The sequence below is a fragment of the Ammospiza caudacuta genome, chromosome 10, assembly GCF_027887145.1.
Source record: "Ammospiza caudacuta isolate bAmmCau1 chromosome 10, bAmmCau1.pri, whole genome shotgun sequence".
NCBI lineage: Eukaryota > Metazoa > Chordata > Aves > Passeriformes > Passerellidae > Ammospiza > Ammospiza caudacuta.
Genome location: NC_080602.1, coordinates 25,725,635 through 25,746,697, shown reverse-complemented (window position 1 = coordinate 25,746,697; position 21,063 = coordinate 25,725,635). Strand labels below are relative to the sequence as shown.

Here is a 21,063-nt window from a genome sequence, read left to right as displayed (position 1 = left end):
CGGAGGGGCCATGGGTCCCCTTCAGCTTCAGCATGCACTGACCCAGTCAGGGCTCTCACTACCCTAGCGGGATATTTTTTTTGAGCTGGAAGAAATTATGAAATGCCAATGTTTTCGTTGTGACTAACCATGGAAGTGAACAATTTTGCCCTTGTTTTTGGACAGGGTTTAGTGGCTCTCCTTGCCTTTGCCTTCTGTGCCCTCTTTTATCCTCTGCTTTTTTATTCCTTGTGGGACCTGTCCATAGTGTTGCTCCAAATATCCTCCTCCCTCCAAACTCTCAAATAGGATTGTATGTCCCAAGGCCATATTTTGGTGCTCCCTTTGGATGCTCCTTCCCAAACATTGGCCAAATTCAAGAGCTGCTCTCCTTTGTTGCACTAGGGGAGAGGTGAGATGTGGAGAAAGCTGACATCCCTGTGGGACCCTTGGCAGTTACACAGGGCATGAAGGAGCAAAAAGCAGGGCACACCTCCCCTGACTCCTCTTTCTCATGAGCTTCATATCTCCAAGCAGTTTTCAAAGCTTAAAGATACTCCTGGGTGAACTTTATGGAGGCACATGATCCTTCTCTATGCTTTTAGGAAAGGATCAGTTTCTGGGTGGGGAGAGATACCATCAATGCTAAATTTGATGAGCCAGAGGGATATAATTTCTGCTCCCCAAATCTGCTTTTACCCTCCCTCAAGCAATCTGCTCTGAGCCAAGCTATGGGGCTGCAGGAAATCAGTGATTGTCCCTTAGGATGAGCATCAGTGCTGACATCTCCCCCCATGCAGATTTGGCTTCGCAGGGAGGTGTTTCTGGGAGCCAGCATTCAAGTTGCTCCTGTTGTTTCTCTGCAGAAGTGCTCATCTCCCACGCTGCCTTCGCAATCTGCTCCCTGCAATTTTTGTCTCAGATGGGACAAGGTGTTCACAGCAGGAGCTGCCAGGCCTTCCTCCAGCAGCTCTTGGCCCCACCAAAGCCTCTGGTGTGCTCCCGGCAAACACACATTTACCCTGCAGCGAAAGCTGATCTGGCCACGTATTCCAGGGGGAATCCCAGCAGTGCTGCAATTAGCTCGGCAGAGAGCGGCTCTTCCAAGCATGTCCTTGGCATAGTGCATGAGGTCATGAGATACTTTACATCTCCGGTCGCCCCTATGACCACAGGCACTCCAGGAAGGGGAGGCATTTCCATGCTCTCTTTTGCCAGTGGGGATGCTGGCAAACCCTTTTGGAGCTGAAAGCTGGGGCTGGATCAACCCCGATTACCCCAGCCCAGGCACGGCCCCATTGCAGAAATTAACCTGACAGAAATTCCCACATGGTTCAACAAGGAGTGCCCACTGTCCTCACAGCTCCATCTCTTTCTGTCCATCCCGTGTAGAGGCTCATCCAAACACTAAAAAACACTTCTTAACTCAAAGCTTCACTTTCACTGCCATCACTGTTGCCTCTGGTCTGACTTACGCAGCCTACACCTCTCCAATGTGCTGCCAGTGCAACCCCTGCAAAATAGGATAAAGGCAAACTGGAAGAACCAAGCCTCAAGTGTGTGATCTGCACACTCATGGATCAGGCAGGATTTTGCTGTGTTTTAGGAAAAACTGGCTGATGTTTTGCTGGTGTAAATCACTGCAAACCTGCCCACTTCAACTTGGTTTATAGCAAGAATATGGAAGAAAAGGCACAAATGAGACCACGATCGCCATCCCATGTGTGGGAGGTTGCTCCCTCTGCCAGCATGGGTGCACAGCCTGGAGTGCATCCCAGCCCAAAGCCAATACCCATAAACAGGAGCAATAAATCAAGGATTTCTTCAGGAGAAATGAATTACCCAAATCAACATGGACTTTGACACAGGATGGTCTTTGTCCACCCAACCCTGTCCAGAGTTAAAGCAAACAGCTGGTGGACTGTGGGTTGGAGCTCTGCTCCTGCCCTTCCTTTGCAGTGTAAATGTCCCCATTGAGGTGCTGTCCTGGCTTGGACCTGGCCACATTCCCATTCACGCCTGTTCCCATCCTGCAACCACTTTTACATCATTGATCAGAGGTTGTGCAATAGCTCAGGCCCTGCCACATCTGTGGGCAGGATGTTCCCCACACCATGGTGCTGCCCTGCAAGTGTCCCTGAGCAGTTAAAGCTCCAGGGAGAGACTGGGATATCCATTATTCATGGAGGGCTTGAAAATAATGGCCTTCTTCATCTCAAAGAGAATTTCTAAATGAGTCAGTATTCTTATCTTAATTTCCCCAGCTCAGACACTTAATTAAAAAGGGATTCACTATTGAGGCACTTCTGGTGCTCTCACAGCATCATGGTTTCTGCCTCTCCAGGCTCTGATGGGAAGGAGAGACAGCAGATATGGCCACGGCCATAGGAGGGAAATACCAGTGAGACCCTTCTGCAGTCCAGGACATCCCAGTGAGCAGTGAATCCCTCCCCAGGGTACGTGGGTCTATTTGTGTGCAGCAGGGTGGAAGGTGACAGTCCCTGGGCACTCCAACAGCAAATATGCCCTGCAAAAGCACTAGCAAAAGCCCTTTTCCTTTACAGATGGAATCATGGAACAGAGGGCACTCTTTTATTTGTCAGAAGTCAGTTGTGTTGTGCTGGTGCCAGCGGATATGTGGGGGCTTACCCCGTGGAACAGACCCCACAACCAGCACAGGCACTTACTGTCTCCTCAGTCCTGGCTCTTTCACCACTGCAGAAAAAACCTTCCTGAGCTCCAGAGCTAAAATCAGCCCTTCCCTGGATCCTGGCTCCCCTGATGTCCCCACTGTGTGCTGCCTTTTGTATCTGTTCCATAAATGATGTTTATGGAGCTGAGCACTACTGAGCCCCAGTAGAAGCTTTAGCTCCCAAGAAAATCCTTTCAGAGGGGAAAAAGGTCCACTCACTCCTTCTCTCCCAGTCATAGCCTGTAAATCCTCATCCGCACAATGAAAACAAATTCCAGTAATTCATTTTTTTGGCTCTTTTCCAAAGATTTTAGGCAGCTGGAGTGCAATTTTGTGCTGATGAAGCGGTGGAGGAGGGCTTAAGTGAAACAATATTGTGGTGGCTGCGAGGTTTGCTGGTGTTTCAGAGCTCAGAGGGAAACTCAGGGACCTGCCACATCTCCAAGTTCTCCTACAAACCATGGAAATCACCACTCCGGCTCCTGGGACAGCAAAACAGGATTTAAAAAACAACATTAGCCACCCCTGGAGCATGGCTGGAGAAGTGCCGGGAGCCAAGTGCTTAATGAAATCCCAGCTCCCAACTCTCCCTTCTAAACCACGCAAACTTCCCCAAAGTGTTTGGGATGGAACAAAGTCATCAATCAGTTATTTTAACTCCCATCTCCGTAAACAGAAGCAAGCCCAGAAACATGCAGCAGGGGAAAATAACCGTCAGCTCCCTTTGGCGGAGTGGGGAGGGCGCAGGGAGGGAGGACGAGGGCAGCCGGCAGGGAATTAGGCATGGCCTTGGCCCAAAAGTGGATTTATGGGCCCCACAGAGCATTTTGCAGACCCCACAGCCTGCAAATTCCACATGCAGCCCTGAGAGCAGCCCCTGCAGCCCTGCTATCTCCCTGGCATGGTACAGTTGGCTTTTGGAGATGGCCACTCTGCCCATGCTGTACTAGAAATGGTGGGAGGCATGAAGAACCAGAATGAGCATTAATAGCCAGCTTTCCCCTGGATTTACAAATGACCATAAGAAAAGTTATGGATACAACCACAAAGGAGTGTGGGGAGGGAGATGCTGCTGGCACCATCTGCTGTCACACTCCTCTGACACTGCCCCAGCCTCAGCACTGGTCAGAGGCAGCATTAAGCATGGCAGCATTCACATAAAGACCTTATGGCTTTGACATTACACATCAGTGATGAAGCCATGGAAAAAAACCATGAGATTTGGGTAGGCTCCCCAGCAGTAATCCAGAAGGGGAATGAGTCCAAGAGGCTGTGGATCTGTTATCTGATGGGAAGGAGCAGCCTTAGGCAGCTGAAGCCACTGGTGATGGGCAGAAAGACAGGAGCAGTTTGGTCAGGGATGCATCCCTGTCACTGGCCACAGGTACTACAGCCCTGCAGACCACCCCAGGCATGGGGCAGACCCTCTCCACCCCATGCCTTGGGCCATTGTTCACCTCCAGGCAGATGGAAAGCCTCTCCCAGAGCCAGTGGTGCTCGGCACTGGGAACATCTGGGGCTCTTCTCATGCTGTCCCCTCCAAAGTCAGCCATGTGTCAGAGCTGCAGCAAGGGATGGTCAAGCCAAGAGAGACTGTACAAATGAACTGTTCTAGAGACTTGGGGTTTGCATGGACTCACAGGTTCCAGACCTGCTCCTAAATCCACACACATGTCTCCAGAGCTTGTCTTGAAAGAGACATGCTAGAGAGAAAACAGCCATGCTGAGCAGGCTGCAAAATCCCCTGCAGAAATGCCTGCATCAGGACTGGGTTAGAGCTATCATCCCATTTCCCTAATGTAAGGAATAACAGTTTATTCCTTTTGCAGAACAGCACATTTCCTTACTCAGCACTGCGACCCATAAAAATTGATGCCAGGGTATAGGCAAGCAGCTGGTGGGACTGGAGATGTCTTGCCAAGGCATTGGTGCTGGGCTTAGTGTGGGTCAGCCATGGTGGGAGGTGGGTTCCATCTGGGGAAGATGAATTCCTTGCTCTCTGCCTCAGCACCTTTCCCACATCTTGTCCTCATCACAGAGGAGAAACACAGATGATCTTCATGTTTATGTCAGAGGTCTGGAGCTTCCAGCTCACTGGGCACTCTCTGTCCACCATATAAACATTCTGCCATTTTTGGCACACCTCAGGTGTTTTTTCCTTTTCCCTTGTAAACATAAACAGGAGCTGGTGTAGGTCACCGCTGATTATTTTTTATGTGACATCTTGATCTGTGTTCCTCCTGCACCACTCCCTCTGGCAGCAGGGCTCACAAGGATTACTAGGAGGCAGCTTGGGACACCACTGACCCCCACTGGCTGCCCCAACACCCATGCCCATCTTTTGGGGGTTGCTCCTGACACATACAGCCCATGCTTTCACACCACATTCCTGCACAACCATCTGCAGTCCAGTGGCTCCAGGGCTGCATGCATGGGTGGCAGTCACTTGCACAAGGCCACATGCTTTGTCAACACCCAGGAGCCCTGTGTCCACAGACACTTGCTACAAGTTACATGAGAAAAATGTGGCTGCAGAGGGAGGAAAAGCCTGGAAGGCTGAAGCCAGACTGGGGCAAGCAGGAAACTCTGGTTAGGGGTCATTGCTAGATCTCCCCATGGCTTGAGATGCAGTCACATTCATTTACAAGGATGGTCCTGCCTCTGCAGCTCTGTGCTACCCTGGGTGTTCAAACCAATCCCACTGGCTTTGTCCCACATCCTCACATCCCCACAGCATCCTCATCTGATCCCTGCCAGAGCTAGCACAGGGGCAGAGGTGGGCAGGCAGTGCAGGGAATGGTGCCCAGCTGAGTCCACACCTGCAAAATGGGGCAAATCCATGTGCCCACTGCTGGGTGGGCACCCCGTTTGTCCCAGACCAGGTAAAGCCAAAAATCATCCCCAAAACTCATTGTCTGTTCACTGTATCTCCCCTTTCAACACTCAGCAGCATCTATTTCAGATCCAGACCCCGGGTGAACCCCTAACAGTGACGGTGCTGTGCTGGGATGCGGTGCCCACACCAGGACGTGGTACCCACACGGTGCCCTGTCCCACCACCAGCAGCAGCCGCCACGCCGTGGCACCGCCACAGGTTTGTGTTTACCATCACCTTATTAAGGGATTATTCAGGCTGCGGTTTCCTCGCGCGTCCGATCTGTTTGTGCTCGCGGCCGGTGGCTCGCTGCCATCCCCTGAGCCGCACGCCGGGCTATATAAGCGCCCTCGCTGCCTCGGCGGCGGGCGGCTCGCACACAGCCCGGCTCCGCTCGGCGCAGGGGACGTGTCGAGAAGCCGCAGCTCTCTCTTCTTCCCAGCCGGCTGCAAATCCCTGCACACGCAGCTAACAAGCCCTCGTCTCGCCCGCGGATCTCAGCTCGGCTGGCGGCTCTGTGGCGAGAAGACGGGACTCTCCTTAAGTGGGGTTTTTATGGCTTTTTAGGTAAGAGAAAAAAAACCCCAATCCTGCTGTTTTCCCTTCTATGGCAGATAGTGGTTATAGAATTCTTTTGTGTTAAGGCGACGTAATTAAGAGTAGCTGTGATTGAAGGTGAGGTGGAAATTAATTACTGGGCAGATGACGGCACAGAGGCTGAAAAACATGGATGGGGATGCAGTTCCCTGCGTCCCGCTTCTCCCTTCCTCATCCCAGCTAACGGGCTTGGGGAAGGGTTACGGGACAGCTGGAGCGGGGCTCTGGGGGCTCTGCTCACGTGGGGCTGTTTCTTCTCCCGCGGCCGTGTCCCACACTGGCTCGCACAGCCAGACAGGGGACACAGCTCAAACCCTCCCTCCGCCAAACCCCGGCCGCTTGAACCCCCCTTTTACAGCATTGTGTGTCTGGGTACAGAGGAATGTATCCCAATCCCAAACCCAGTGCTGAACAAGTTACAGTCAGCTCCAAAAATAGTTGCCAAGTGGGAAACAGGATTAATTTTTTCCTGGTTATTGTCTGGCTGCGAGTTCACGACCCCACCGTAAGCCCACAAAACACTGCTCATGTGTTGCTTGTTATTTTTGCTTGACTGGGATTTGCTGAGCCATAATCAAAGTATTTCCTAGTCCCACATTCCCTGGTCCCAGAGGGGATGGTTAGTACCACTTACAAATAAGTGTTCTCACCAGTGACTGCTCTTTGTCAGCCCCATTTTATGGGTAAACTGAGGCACCAAACGGCTGGGACAATATTTTCCCCTCCTCCCAGTTCATTAATTTTAGGTGCATAAAATAAAGCACCTGGAATTCCAGCTGGTGTCACTAGGGATAACACCAGCTTCACAGGTACTTTCAGAAATTAAATACCCAAATACCTGATGCTCTAGGGCAAAGGGACTCACTGAAAACAAAATCTGAAGTGGCTGAGCTGGTGAAGAGTGACACAAAGCCTGTCCCACATCTGTGCCTGTGGGAAAAGGAAAATATTGAGCTTCTTGCTACATTTGCAGAAAAGACTTGGCTTGTGCATGGGTTTTTCTGCTTTCAGAGGTGCTCAGGAGCCTTCCCTCTCCTCACACTCTGGGATGTACTGGGATAAGATGCTATCCTCACACTATGCCCAGTTTGCAGGCAGAGGGATGGAGGCATGGGGTTGTCCCTGCTCCTGTGGGGAGCAGATCTGGGTGCTGGGGGGCCTCCAGAGCTGCATGGGCAGTGAGAGATCCCTGCAGAAGTATTTAAGCTGTTCCTAGGCATGTTAAGGAGATGCTGTTGCAAAGCAGTGCTCTGCAAAATAGATTTGGGCTCAGATGTGATGGTGAGAAGCAGGGGGGATGCAAGCACAGATGTGGAGCCCCTGCTTCTCCCCACTGGGGAGGTAAATGAAGAGCTGCTGGGGGTGGGTGAACAGAGGGTATAAGTGCCCCTGTGGCACGTTTTGGGGTGGTTCAGCCTGGGAGAAGCTCCCAAAAAGCAGCAGTTTGACACAGTTGGGCTTGTCTCTGCAGGAGTGGGGAAAGCGTGGGACGGCTGCGGAAACTCCAGGAATCCCCTGGTCACCTCTGGAGACAGGATGGTCGCCATGAAAGGCTGGATCCTCCTCCTCCTCTGGGGAGCCACGTCTGTTTTAGGTGAAGGTTAAACGTTTCCATTCTGGCCACTGCTCTGTCCCCTGCCCACGCCAGTGCAGGCATGTCTGCTGGCAGCCGCTGAGGCAGCAGCCGCAGCCCGACATCGATGCCGGGCGCTGCCCTGGGTCACTGCGGCGTTTGCCCGGCCAGACAACTTCCACACAAGGACTGGCTCCCATCCAGCCCCAGGGTTTGAGCAAAGCCTGTCTGCAACTCAGTGAGCCTCTGGTTGGCCAGGGATGAGCTCCCCGTACCACTGATCATGCTAGGATCACCCCTGCCTGCTGTCTCTGAGATCCCATAGTGTCCAGTCTGCACCCAGAGGAGCACAGGGGCAGAGCTGGGCACAGGGGAGAGCTGGTGCTGGGGCTTAGCTTCCCAATTCCCAGCAAGCGCCCCAGGAACCAGCCATGGCCATCAGCTCCCCTCACCTCAGGCATGCAGGTGGCCAGCAAGTTCAGAAACCAGCCCTTGTCCCATAAAAACAACCAACATTATCCACTTTGGATTAATTTTTTTTTGCATGCGGACAGGAGGGACATATTTTATCTCTCCAGCTATAAAAAGATTAGTTGATCTGAGCTGCTCCAACACAGGAAGTACAAAAAAGTTTTTCTGGGTGATAAGGGAAATAGAAAATTTGTATCATATCTGAGCTGCAGTGATGCTGTGGGACATCCATTATGTCCCTGTCTTGGTATCTCCTGCACTGCATCCTACAAGAGCTCTAACCAGCCACAGTCCAATGGGAAAGCTGTAATATTGAGCCTAAGGATGTCCAATTCCTTGAATCTAATTTATTCTTTCATTTATTGACCCTTAGGACAAAGGATTCTGAAACCAGCCCTCAGCAGGATCCAGATAGGACAGAGAACCTTCAGCCCGCTGGTAATGCTCAGCTTGGAGAGTAAGTTAATTCCCACCTTGGGTGGATTTTCCGCACTGGACAATTTTCCCAACAATTTGCAACTAGCCAGTATTATTTGAGTAGAAGACGACATTTAGGGTTAGAATCATTCTATGATTCTATGATTTAGGCAATGGAATAAATGTTAATCATCCACGACCTCCTGTAGGCTTTTGGCTATCACTGACACATGCTGTTGGCTCCTCTCCTGGAAAAGGGAAGGTCAACGTGTGACCACAGCCCCAGCTCCTGCGGGAGGCACGCGCAGGCTGGGAGGGTGAGAGGAGCCCAGGGATGGGCCAGGACATGCTCTGACCTGCCCCTACCCTGCCCAGCCTCTCCCCACACCCTGGGCGGTTTGTGACACCATTCCGTCAGAATTAAAGCCTGTGGGGAATTAATTAACCTGCAGAGCCCACTCTGCTCATTAATCCCTGGGAGATGCCTCAACCTCTCATCTTTACTGTCCAGAGCTAAGAATTTAAATTTCAGCAGGCTGAAATTTAAAGGGCTGGCCATGCTGGTCATGCTGAAGGATTTGGGGATTTTCCCAACCTTTTGCCTAACTCCCAGCAGCTCTCTTAGCCACTGGGAAGAATCAAAGCACCAAAACTATGAACACTGAGAGGCCCCTTCCACTTGCTGAGAGGTATTTTTTTGAAGCCCACTGGCAAAATAGTTTTCCCCTGGAAGTGGATGGCACAAGGCAGTGATACTGGGGCTGGCTCCCTGGCTGGGAAACCCTGCCTGAATCTCCCCTCTGCCCACAGGTACGAGGAGCAGCTCTCGCCGGGGAGACCCCACCTTCACCTACGTCAGACGCAGTACGTTCCTGCTGGCTGGTGCCACGGGCCAGCCCTGTCCCTTCCCACATCCCCACCAATGCTCCATCCCTCAGCTTCTCCCTCATCCTCCATGTTCTGCTTTTTCTGCTGTCAAAACACTACTTAGATAATGCCCGGGATTCCCCTGCTCATTTCCTATCATCAGCAGCCCTGCAGATTAAAGCAGCTGATCCCAAACAAGCTTAGGATCTTGCTGAGATCCCACTTTAATCTGTTGCACATTCAGTTTTTGCTTGGGGCAAGCACAAATAGGCATTCATCCACAGGATGTGATCTCGTCCCCAAGCCCACCTCCTCCTGCATGCCTCAAATTGCTAAATAAGTCGTGGATCCCACTACTTGGGATGCTGAACTAGACAGAGATGCTGATGTGCCAACAGATTAAAACCCTGCCCATTTAAGTACTCCCAGACATGACGCTCCCATATCTGCTCTCATTTAAAGGGTCTTTTCCACCCACCTGCTATTATAAGCCAGGATTGTTTTCAAACACCCATTCACAATTTGAACAGTCCAGCCCTGTGCCTGTCTGCCTTTCTAGGAAACAAATCAACCTGCTCTATTACAAACTGTGTGGAAGAACAGGTATGGGAGATGACATAGCACACGTCTCCAAGAAACTGCATTTTTAGAAACTTTAGTCACTAGTGCATCCTCATAAACATTATTAGAACACTGTCATTTTTAAAAAAGCCCAAACCACAGACTTGGAGTGGATCTCATCCATTCAAATTAGCTTAAATTAATAACATCTAGTAGCCTGTTTAAAGAAATTCCTTTAAAAATATAACCTCATATTAAACTCCCAATGTGTTTTGCAAATTTTCTGTTTTACCAATCAGCTGCCTCCTGACATGTTCAGCCTGCTCGGTAGCATCTTAAGCTTCTGGTTTGCACTCAGTAAAAGTGGTGCTCACAATAGGACACATTGCCCCTATAGAAAACATATGTTGAAATTTGGTTAAAGACATTCAACATGATCATACCAACAATTTTATCCTTTTTTGGTAACTATTTAATCATTTAACCTTCTATTTAAACATTTAACCACATTTGAAACAGACAAGTGCTGTCCCCCAAACAACATTTAAATGAGAATGTGTGTTTGATTTCCTTAAGCCAAAGTTATTCAACACTAAGCATGAGCTGCCTGCACTTTGCTTCCCCTGGGTTTATCTTAATCATCCTGAATTTGGAAGCCTGTGGGGAATTAAGCCAGAAGCCTTCAGACGCCTTCTCATGCTTTAATTCCCAGTTCCCTGAACATGCTTTAATTCCCAGCTCCCTGAACATGCTCTGAGTTTGTTTAATCCATGTGGTATGTAATATCCAAATGTATAGTCTGAGCTCTGTAGAAGCTGCTAAAAGCCAACTGCCCGTTTTTGGGCAGCTCTATGTGTAATGTGCCTCTCAGTAACACACCACTGATGTTATTCAAGGTCCACTGGTGCAAGATTCAAAAAGGTTTTTGTCTCCATGGTCGAAATGGAGCGAGTGCTCAGCCAAGTGTGGCCAAACCGGGGTGCAGAAGCGCACCAGATCCTGCCTGGCTGAGCCTCTCTGGGGCGTGCACTGTAATGAAGCAACTGAGGAAGGGCGGCTCTGCATTGGACATGTTTGCTCAGGTGCTCCTCTAAACTCACTCATGGGCAGGGGAGGATGTCGTGGTCTCACCACTGCCCAGGTGCTGAACTCCCTTTGCTGTCATACTACCATCTTTCTCTCCTCTGACAGAATTTAGTGATTTCCAAGCAGGGCTGGACAGTGCAAAGAGCAGAGCAGGGTGACTTTATAGCCAAACAGAAAGATAACAGGGATTCACAATATGTTGGGGATATAGAAAAAAATCCCATTAATCTTTTTATAACAGCAGCACTCAAGGTAGAGTCAGTGACTGCAGACAGCTGTCTCCATAAAACCTCCAGGAAAGAAATTATTCAGGAATATCAACTTGCCATAGTCCCTGCTGAAGAGGCTTGTAATTAATTATATTATTCTTATAATCTCCTTTTAACCAAATAATTCTGAAAAAATTCTGAAAATACGTTTTGTGCAGAAAAGTTGTTTCAGGTTTTCCCTGATTTCTTACATTTATTTTCATCTTTGAAATATCAGATAGTTCCTGTACAGGGATGCTCTGTAATTGTAAAAGTAATGACCTGAGCCTTGAGAAAAAACAGATTATTGTTTAGGATTAATCACTATAAGTAAATGAGACTAGTATAATACTTGTGAGCCCAAATGTTAAACCTATTGGGTAATGCTCACTTGGCAATTATCCCACATTCTGCCCAAGCCAGGATACCATTGAATAAGGGAAGACAGCTTTTGGGATAGACCAAAATCACAACTTCTGAGCATACACTGGTAACAGAAACCTAGAAAGTTTATGACATTGAATTTGTAATCTTGCCAGGGTTGAGCTAAGAGCTCACATGCTGATCTGGATTCAAATTCCCCTGAAATTCAGCCCTTTGGGGAAGGTAAATAACAGTTCCTAGCTGTAATTATATCCACGTGGCTGCTTTCTACTAATTGTCAGGTTCAAAATGACATCGTCCCTGCCTTTCTAATGCACAGCTGTGGGTAATCAGGAAAAATATGTTTTGGATACAATTTACTCCTTATGCAGTACTTGCCTTATTGCATCTAAATGAAAAGCAGATGCAAGAACATGCTGTGAGTGTTGTGGGGACTTGGGGCTATTTTTTGACCTGTCTGCTTCTCCTCCAGCCTGCAACATCACCTGCCCCATGGGCCATGTCAACGCTGACTGTGACACTTGCATGTGTGAGGATGCCACGCTGCATGGGAAGGTGTCTCTCGAGGATGGGTCACCTGCTGCCGATGCCCGGGTCTACCTGCAAGCCAAGAAACTCAAGCTGTTGACAACAGCTGATAACAGAGGCATGTTTAGGATCCCAGGGATTTGTCCTGATGGCAAAAACACCCTTAAAATAAAGAAAGCCAAATATGCAACAGCGACTGTCACAGTGCCTGAGAGCAACCGGAGAAACCTGGCGATCCAAGTGCAGCTGCACCGATCAGGTAGCCCCAAAGAGGGGGGAGGCAGGAAGCTTTACACAGGCACCAGAAATAAACTGTGGTTTTATGAGAGGAAGAGTAATGAGATGGCATTTTCCTTCTCCTGCAGGCAAACCCTATGTTTTCAGGAGCCCTGAGGACAAAGCCAGGAGAGTGGGACAGAGTGTGTCACTCTGCTGCGACGCCCGAGGGAGCCCAGCTCCCGACCGCTACCTCTGGTAAGGAGCTTGAATTTGATCTGCCAGAAGTCTTAGCTATCCCATGGATGCCAGTTTTATCTCCTTACAATCTCCATAAATTGGGGGTTTAGTTATAAAACAGTTAAATGCACTGAGAACTGATGGCTGCAAGTGATCCTCTTCCTTAAGATGGCACAGCAATTTCATCTGCTGAGGGATTCACTGGAAAAATACACAAAGAGTTTAAAAACCTCATCAGACACAACTGGCAGCTCTGCCTCCCTGCCGGCTGTCCAGCAATCACAGTACTGCCAAAAGTAGGGGGAAAATTTTTAGGTGATGCCACCTAGCCGAACTAAAACCTCAGGGAAACTGAGGCAGGAAATCTGGCAAAATCCACATAGTAGGATGCAGGATTAGGCCATTGCTGTGCTCCAGCCAGATGGTCAGTCTCTGTCCCTTAACTGTTCCTGGCAGGTACCACAATGGCTCACTGCTGGATCCCTCATTGTACAAATATAAAAACAACCTGATTCTGAAGAACCTGAAGAGAGAACAGTCAGGAGAGTATTTCTGCAAGGCCAGCAGTGCCGGGGGGTCAGCAAAGTCCCAAGTTGCCAAGTTGGCTGTCATAGGTAAGAGAAAATGTGCCTGGTGTTCTCCAAGCAGCTGGGGAGGTGTTGGTGTGCAGGAACCAGAAACTGTTATACATCTGGTAAAGAAAAGCCACAGGAAAAATTCTTAAGGTTTATGTCATTCATCTGTTTGCAGACAAGCTTTAGTGAGCTGGTTATGAACCAGACGCTCCCTACAAACCAGAGCTCTGGCTTGCAGGTGGCCTATCAACCTGAACCTGCTCCTGTCAGGAGATTTCTCATTGTACTTGCTGCCTGACATGGGAACATTTCTGCTTGTTTAGGGTTGTTTTTAAAGTCTTGGGATATATTCTAGTCTTGCCATAGTCAAAAAGCCAGGCAGCAGCAGAGCATATAGCTGAGGATAACGAAAGTTGATAAGCAGGAGCAGGGAGGATTCTGCAAACAGCTCTTAATCAGGGTCCTACAGCTAAAGTTAAGCTACTTGCTTCACTGAAATGAGTTAACCAGTTCACCAAAATCCTGCAAAAACCTCACTGCTTTTAGAAGAAATGTTTAGCTCTGAGGTTTCAGACAACATAGTGATAACTGTACAATTATTTCATGCTGCTCATTAAGAAATCCTATTCAACAGGAAGACAAGAGGCAGCCTGTGACTCCCAACCCCAAAGCCACCTCATCCGACTTCCTCACGATTGCTTCCAAAAAGCAACAAACTCCTTCTATTACGACGTGGGCAAGTGCCCAGCAAAGACCTGTGTGGGTAAACTGGATAAGGGACTTAGGTGTAAGGACAATGTCTCCTACTGCTGTGGGGTATCCAAGATGGAAACCAGGGACATCTCCTGCGATGGCTACACGCTCCCCACTAAAGTCATCGTTGAATGTGGTTGCAAAATATGCACCGAGACCAAAATAATGGTTCGAGGCCGAGCCACAGCAGCAGATAATGGTGAGCCACTGAGGTTTGGCCACATCTACATGGGGAACAAGAGAGTGAGTATGACTGGCTACAAGGGAACCTTCTCCATCCACGTCCCAGCAGATATGGAGAGACTGGTTCTAACTTTTGTGGACCGGCTGCAGAAGTTTGTGAACACAACAAAAGTTCTGCCCTTCAAGGAAAATGGAGGTGCTGTATTTCATGAGATCAAGCTACTGAGAAAGAAAGCCCCTGTTACACTGGAATCCACCGAAACCAATGTGATTTCTTTAGGGGAAATGGAAGAAGATGATCCAATTGCTGAATTAGAAATTCCTCCCAACGCATTTTATAAGAAAAATGGAGAGGTCTACAGTGGCAAAGTGAAAGCCAGTGTGACATTTCTGGACCCAAGAAACGTCTCTACAGCCCCTGTGACACAAAGTGACCTGAACTTTGTAGATGAGGAAGGAGACGTATTTCCGCTCCGCACGTACGGCATGTTTTCTGTGGACTTCACAGACGAACGGGGCACTGAGTCCCTCAATGCAGAAAAGGTGAAGGTTCATTTGGATGCTGCTCAGGTCAAGATGCCAGAGCATGTGCAAGAGATGAAGCTTTGGTCCCTGAACCCAGAGACAGGGTTATGGGAGGAAGAAGGGGACTTCAACCTTGAGAAAAGCACACGGCGCAAAAGGGAGGAGAGAACCTTTTTGGTTGGGAACATGGAGATCAAAGAGAGGCGTCTTTTTAACCTGGATGTCCCTGAGAGCAGACGGTGCTACGTCAAAGTACGAGCCTACAGAAGTGAGCGATTTCTGCAAAGCGAGCAGATCCAAGGGGTTGTGATTTCTATTATAAACTTGGAGCCAGAACCAGGGTTCTCCTCCAACCCCAGAGCATGGGGCCGTTTCGACAGCGTAGTCACTGGTCCCAATGGCGCCTGTGTGCCTGCCTTCTGCGATGAGCAAAACCCCGAAGCCTACGGAGCTTACATCTTGGCAAGCCTGGGGGGTGAAGAGCTCGAAGCTGTGCCCTCTGCTCCCAAACTCAACCCTGCTGCTATTGGGGTCCCACAGCCATACCTCAACAAGCTTAACTACAGGAGGACAGACCATGAGGACCCCAACATCAAGAAAACAGCATTCAGCATTAACATGGCCAAGCCAAGCCCTAATTCCCCAGAAGAGAACAATGGCCCTATTTATGCCTATGAAAACCTCAGTGAATGCGAGGAAGCTCCACACAGTGCTGCTCACTTCAGGTTTTATAGGATAGAAGGAGACCGGTATGACTTCAATACTGTTCCCTTCAATGAAGATGACCTCATGAGCTGGACTGATGACTACCTGGCATGGTGGCCCAAGCCCATGGAATTTAGAGCCTGCTACATTAAAGTAAAAATAAACGGACCCCAAGAAGTGAATGTAAGATCTCGTAACATGGGTGGGACACACCCACGCACCATCGGCCAGCTGTACGGCATCCGGGATGTGCGCAGCATCCGCGACCCCCAGCAGCGGGACGTGTCGGCAGCCTGCCTGGAGTTCAAGTGCAGCGGAATGCTCTTCGACCAGGACCGCGTGGACCGCACGCTCGTCAAAGTGATCCCACAAGGCAACTGCCGCCGAGTGAGCGTCAACAGCATGCTCCACGAGTACCTGGTGAACCACCTCCCAATGGCCACCAACAACGACACCAGCGAGTACACAATGCTGGCACCTCTTGACCCGCTGGGACACAACTATGGCATCTACACAGTCACAGATCAAGACCCGAGGATCGCCAAGGAAATCGCCCTGGGCAGGTGTTTTGATGGCACATCTGATGGCACATCCAGAATCATGAAGAGCGATGTCGGCATTGGGTTGACTTTCACCTGTTCAGAGAGGAGCACGACAGAGCAAAGCATCTTCCAGTCTCAGAGGAACTTGGGCCAGCAGTCTCCAAGGGACTCAGGCCGGCAGTCTCCGAGGGACCCGGGCCAGCAGTCTCCAAGGGACCCGGGCCGGCAGTCTCCAAGGGACTCAGGCCAGCAGTCTTTGGGGGACTTGGGCTGGCAGTCTCCACGGGACTTGGGCCGGCAGTCTCCGAGGGACTGGAGCCAGCAGTCTCCGAGGGACTCGGGCCAGCAGTCCATCCTGGTTCTGCCAGGGCAAAGCCCTGTGTACCAGAGGCCACCGGCAAGCCGCCGTAAAAACCAAGCCAGGATCCCGATGATGGGTCAACGTCCCACCTACTAGAGCTGTATAGGAGCATTGGTAAAGTCACTCATGTTCAATTAAATATGATTTGAAAGTAACATCAACCTGCTAAATAACGTAATTGAAGGCTGGTAGGTGTCATTATTTATGAGACATAATTAAGGTGCCATTTTTTTTCCCCCACCAACAAGAAAAGACGTAAGGCGAGAATTGGGGGCCAGCAGAGGTAGTGAGTTTGTGTCTTATTAAATGCATCCATAAAAATCTTCTTTCTGCCTGACATTAAACAGCTTCACATGATAGCCTAAAGAGAAGACTAAACATATGATTCAATTAAGTCATGTACATAAAACGTTCTTCTGTTCTGCATCTGCAGACTTTGCCAGCCCAAGTACCTGTACAGTAGTTGGTAACATGAAAAGGAATAAACTGATTTCCTCATACTGAATTCAACTGCAAGGTTTCGTACTTGAAATGTAAGTATTTTATTTATTTCTAGCTTGTTTTAGAATGACTGTATTCAAGCTAAACTACTGGCAGCTGCATTTCTAAGAACTCACATGCTCAATAGCACAGCGAAGCCATTTGGATTTGTAGGCTCCACATAGATACAGATAAGTTTTCTCTTGCTTCTTGCATTGTTTGACAAGAAAATCTCTGCTCTTTGATAGGGTAGGTTAATAAAAAAAGTAATTTTGTAACTTTGACAATGTGTGTCACTTTTGTGTTTGAAATGCCCAAGTAAATAAACCACATGTAGAGCTGAGCAAAGAATAACCTGCAGGATTTCATCTTTCTGTTCACAAACAGGTCACAACTTTATGAGACGGATCCTGGATATGTGTGAGGGGTTTTGTGCATGCCTGGCTCTCCTGCAGCTCCAGGGTTTGCCCATGGCATGCTGCAGTCAAGGAATCTCTCCCCAGCTTAACAAGTGGAGAGTCAGCAATGGTTCTGGGAGAATCAGAGCAGCAGGTCTGGGCAGGGATGAATTAAGGAGTGGCACAAGATAGAGGGAAAGGAAGGCTGGGAATTTGTGCTTTAAGGATGACAGGAAACCAGGCAATATAGAGCAGTGCTGGATGCAGATAGGGAGAAGATGGGCTTCCCTCCACACTCAGCAGCAGTGAGCATAAGGAGCTGGGAAGAAGCTGCTCTTAGCTGAAGGTACAGCTGGCCACAGAAGGGGTCAGTGATCCCTCTCCAAGTGACCTATTAAATTGTCCTTTCCACCCCTACCCTTCCTAGAGTGGAATCAAGGACCTCACAGCATGGAAGACACCTTGTGTTTACAGACAAACACTGGCAATAAATTTTGGGGTGCAGACAAACCAGCAAGTCTCTGACACCAAAACTCCCACCAAGAGAGATCATAAAAAGGTGGGCAGTGCAATTGGATGCAAACTGGAATTCAAACATATGCTCCAACATGGATTTCCCATTCCTACCTAATCCCCTCCTATGGATATGAAGCCAGTTCTAGGCCTATGCTGCCATACCCACTCCCATCAAGGGCATCAGGAATCTTCCGACAGTGTTTAGCAAGCTTGTTCTCAGGTCCAACACAGGACAGGCTGAATTATGCTTTAACAGGTTAAAAAAAACCCTTAATAATTCACCTTTTTATGCAAATTGACAGTTATCAAAGAAAAGTAAAAAAGGAAGAGCTGTGGAATACTCTGGCACATCCTCTTCATACCAATGAATTTAGACTCAGTGTGTTTTCTTTTGTGTCTAGTCTGCTGCAAGGGCTTGGCAGGAGCTGGAGCCAAGGCAGCCAGTGGGGAGCATTAGCTTGGACCTTCCCACAGAGCTCTTGGCTTGTGCAGGGAAACGTCTCTTCCCTCTGCTCCCCTCCTCCTCTGCAGACAGACAGCCAAATCCCAAACTTTGTTTCATCACTTTGAAAGTGAAGTAACACAAATGGCTTCTACAGACAAACCCAGGAGATAAATGGATGAAAGCAGGCTGAGGATCTGATCCCTGTGCTGCATGTGGGCTTGCCAGTCAAACACAGCAGACTACAGGGCTTTTCCTTCTGGGGAGAAAAGTGTGTTTAACAGCACTGAAATAGTCACAGCCCTACAGCCTGGAACAGCCAGAAGCTCTCCAAGTTTCCCCAAACTGTCCCCCTCTGCAGCTTAGCACTGACTTGGAGGAACAAACTAATCTGTGCACTCACTGAGTCCCTGAGCTCTCCCAGGAGGTTTCTGGCAGACTGTGCTGGACACAGAGCAAGACAGAGGTTTCCATCACGGGTGCTTAAGCACTACCAACAGAAAACAACCATGACATAACCACCACTCAGTGCTAACACTTCACTGTTACTGATGAGCCACCATCCCAAATACATTAAGAAAAGTTTATATAGGAGCAAAGCTACTGCAGGGTCCTGGCATCTGCTACTCACACAAATTTTATGCTACAGTTCAGTGTCAGTTCTGACTCCTCCAGCTTGTGTTTATGGTCAGTGTATGGCTGTGTCCTTCCTGCAGCATGCAACCAAATGCACACTCCCACATATGAGAGAGCATCAGCTGGAGGAATGCAGCAAGGCTGGGACTCAGCTCCTCCCTTGGCCTTAGCCTTTGGACCACCAACCTTGAGGAACAGGCTGAAGAAGACCTGGCTCCTCAACATCAGCAGGTTTGTGGCTAATGGCAAAGCATCTCCCATTAAGGTCACTTAGTTTCCAATCCAGAGATAAATCCAGTGACCTATCCCTCCTGTTTTTGAAGGAAACTATTGCTTCCCAGAAGCCATCAGGACACTAGCAGATAGGATAAACAAAAGGAGAGAGATTCTTGTCGGGCCTCAACCAGCAAATTATTGGGGGATTTTGCAAACAACTTTATAAAAAGGCTCAAGTACTTCTCTGATTAGTCACTTATACTTTTTATTTATTTGTAATGTATTCAGAAAACAGGAATAAAGAGGTTTCCTAGGAAGCAGGGGGAGTAGTAAGGTTGCGGAACATGAAACAGATGCATCTAACCGTGAGTCACCAGCATCCTAGGAAATATCACTCCCTCTACTAACATTTATTTGAAATCCATGATGAAATCATCCCTATCCAACACCAGAGACTTTCTGGTGCCCAAATATTTTGCAGTTCTGCCAGTAATTTGGTCCCAGTGATGTTAAACTGAGCCATAGTGGACATTGGGTCTGTCAATACCTCTGTTGCTTTCCCTCTCTCCTCTGAGAGGAGGACAGCTGTTTTATTTTCCTAAGATCCCATTCCAATAGCCAGGGTAGCTGTACTCAGCCCCATCAGTGGTACCGGGAATCGAATCACTGTGTCTGTGTTCCAGAGTCAACCCTGACATGCTATTCCACACCTCATCAGTGAATGCCCTATTTTTGTTCTGTCTGTTCTGCAAAAATAATCAGATTTTCATTACTTACTGAGTTAAATCCCTGCAGAGCCAGGTGAAAGCAAAGTTTCCAAAGAGACATTTTGGCTAACAGCTGCCTGGGGAACACCAGTTCCATTTAAAACTTCTCTACCATGCCAAAAATAGCATGCCGAAGACTTTCTCCATAAAAAAATAAATTAATCTTACCTTCTTTTGCTCCATAAAATGACTTGGGTAAAGTTGTGTATGTTCAGAGCTAGGACATTAGCTATTAAACCACTCAGAATGGCCTTATCTTTTATAACCTCTCACACAGAAAGCAAAAGAAGCCTTATAGCAAACTCTGCACAGATCAAAAGATTAAATTACAAGTACATGGGATCCTGGCTGAAATATGGTTTAGACATTATTCACTATTAAACAACTAACTGAAGGCATTCTGTACCAGATTTTCACCATCTTCTGTCCAGCTGTCCTTGGTTTTCATCCAAAAGGGATGCAGCGAGCTCCATCTACAGGGATTCTGGGCACATGCCACCTCAAACTTCCCAAAACACAGGCCAACTCTTCCTGTTGCTTTATGCTTTAGTGAGAGCCAGATTATTGTCTGCCAGCAATAGGTCTCACACCAGACGTGACCTAAAACTGAGGATGAGAGATGCACAAAGGAGTTAAAAGAATTTTCCTCGTGTCACTGCCAGAAAGCAGCTATTGATTTAACACTTTGGTTATCTAAAAGACTTTAACCTGGACTATTCTGCCTGAACTTTTGTCACTGTATTCTTTCTGTGGGAGTCATGCCTCGCTGTTCATTTTGTTCAGGTTACAATGAACAAAATTTTCCAGTGCCTAAGGAGCTGAAACATCTGAAAAGTTGGATCCTGAAACACTGAAATTGTTGAGTCCCAGTTAAGTAACACTTAAGTCCAAAACTCTTAATCATTAGTGCTTAAAATTATCTCTAAATTGTGGTGGTGGGGTTTTGCCATACAGTGAGCTAGCAAGCCCCAGAAAATTCTCCAAACCACCCACTATCCCCACAAACCCATAGAAAACTCAGTGACCCACCCACCCTTCTAGTGGCATAATGCAATTACTAACATTTCCAGACTGATCTGAACAGAATAAAAACAAAGTGACTCCACAACTTGCACTTGCAAAAGGTAGCAGGGAGCAAAACACAAAAATACGTAATTTTCTTGGAAGCAAACTTGCCAGGTTTAGAATTTCTGCAGCACAAACTGCAGAGTCTGCGGTCAGGAACAACAG

The 21,063-nt window shown here is 48.3% G+C and overlaps 1 protein-coding gene across 2 annotated transcripts; it reads left to right on the top strand.

Moving 5' to 3' along the window:
- Positions 1-5,924: 5,924 nt before the first annotated feature.
- Positions 5,925-17,090, top strand: CILP (cartilage intermediate layer protein). 2 transcript variants are annotated; one of them, XM_058811416.1, is made up of 10 exons: positions 5,925-6,113; positions 7,615-7,737; positions 8,561-8,644; positions 9,415-9,468; positions 10,929-11,114; positions 12,223-12,537; positions 12,644-12,752; positions 13,191-13,348; positions 13,944-16,492; positions 16,812-17,090. In XM_058811416.1, exons 2-9 carry the CDS (start codon positions 7,680-7,682, stop codon positions 16,472-16,474), a joined length of 3,495 nt encoding a protein of 1,164 aa, XP_058667399.1. In that variant the 5' UTR covers positions 5,925-6,113; positions 7,615-7,679; the 3' UTR covers positions 16,475-16,492; positions 16,812-17,090. The 2 variants fall into 2 exon arrangements, with proteins under 2 accessions (XP_058667399.1, XP_058667398.1); XM_058811415.1 differs by having other exon boundaries at positions 13,944-17,090.
- The last annotated feature ends 3,973 nt before the right edge of the window (positions 17,091-21,063 follow it).

Excerpts from the sequence above, each read along its gene's own strand:
- CILP (XM_058811416.1), top strand. The coding sequence starts at position 7,680 with ATGGTCGCCATGAAAGGCTGGATCCTCCTCCTCCTCTGGGGAGCCACG. Across the intron at positions 7,738-8,560 it reads GGGAGCCACGTCTGTTTTAG|GACAAAGGATTCTGAAACCA; the intron begins GTGAAGGTTAAA and ends ATTGACCCTTAG. Across the intron at positions 9,469-10,928 it reads CTTCACCTACGTCAGACGCA|GTCCACTGGTGCAAGATTCA; the intron begins GTACGTTCCTGC and ends ATGTTATTCAAG.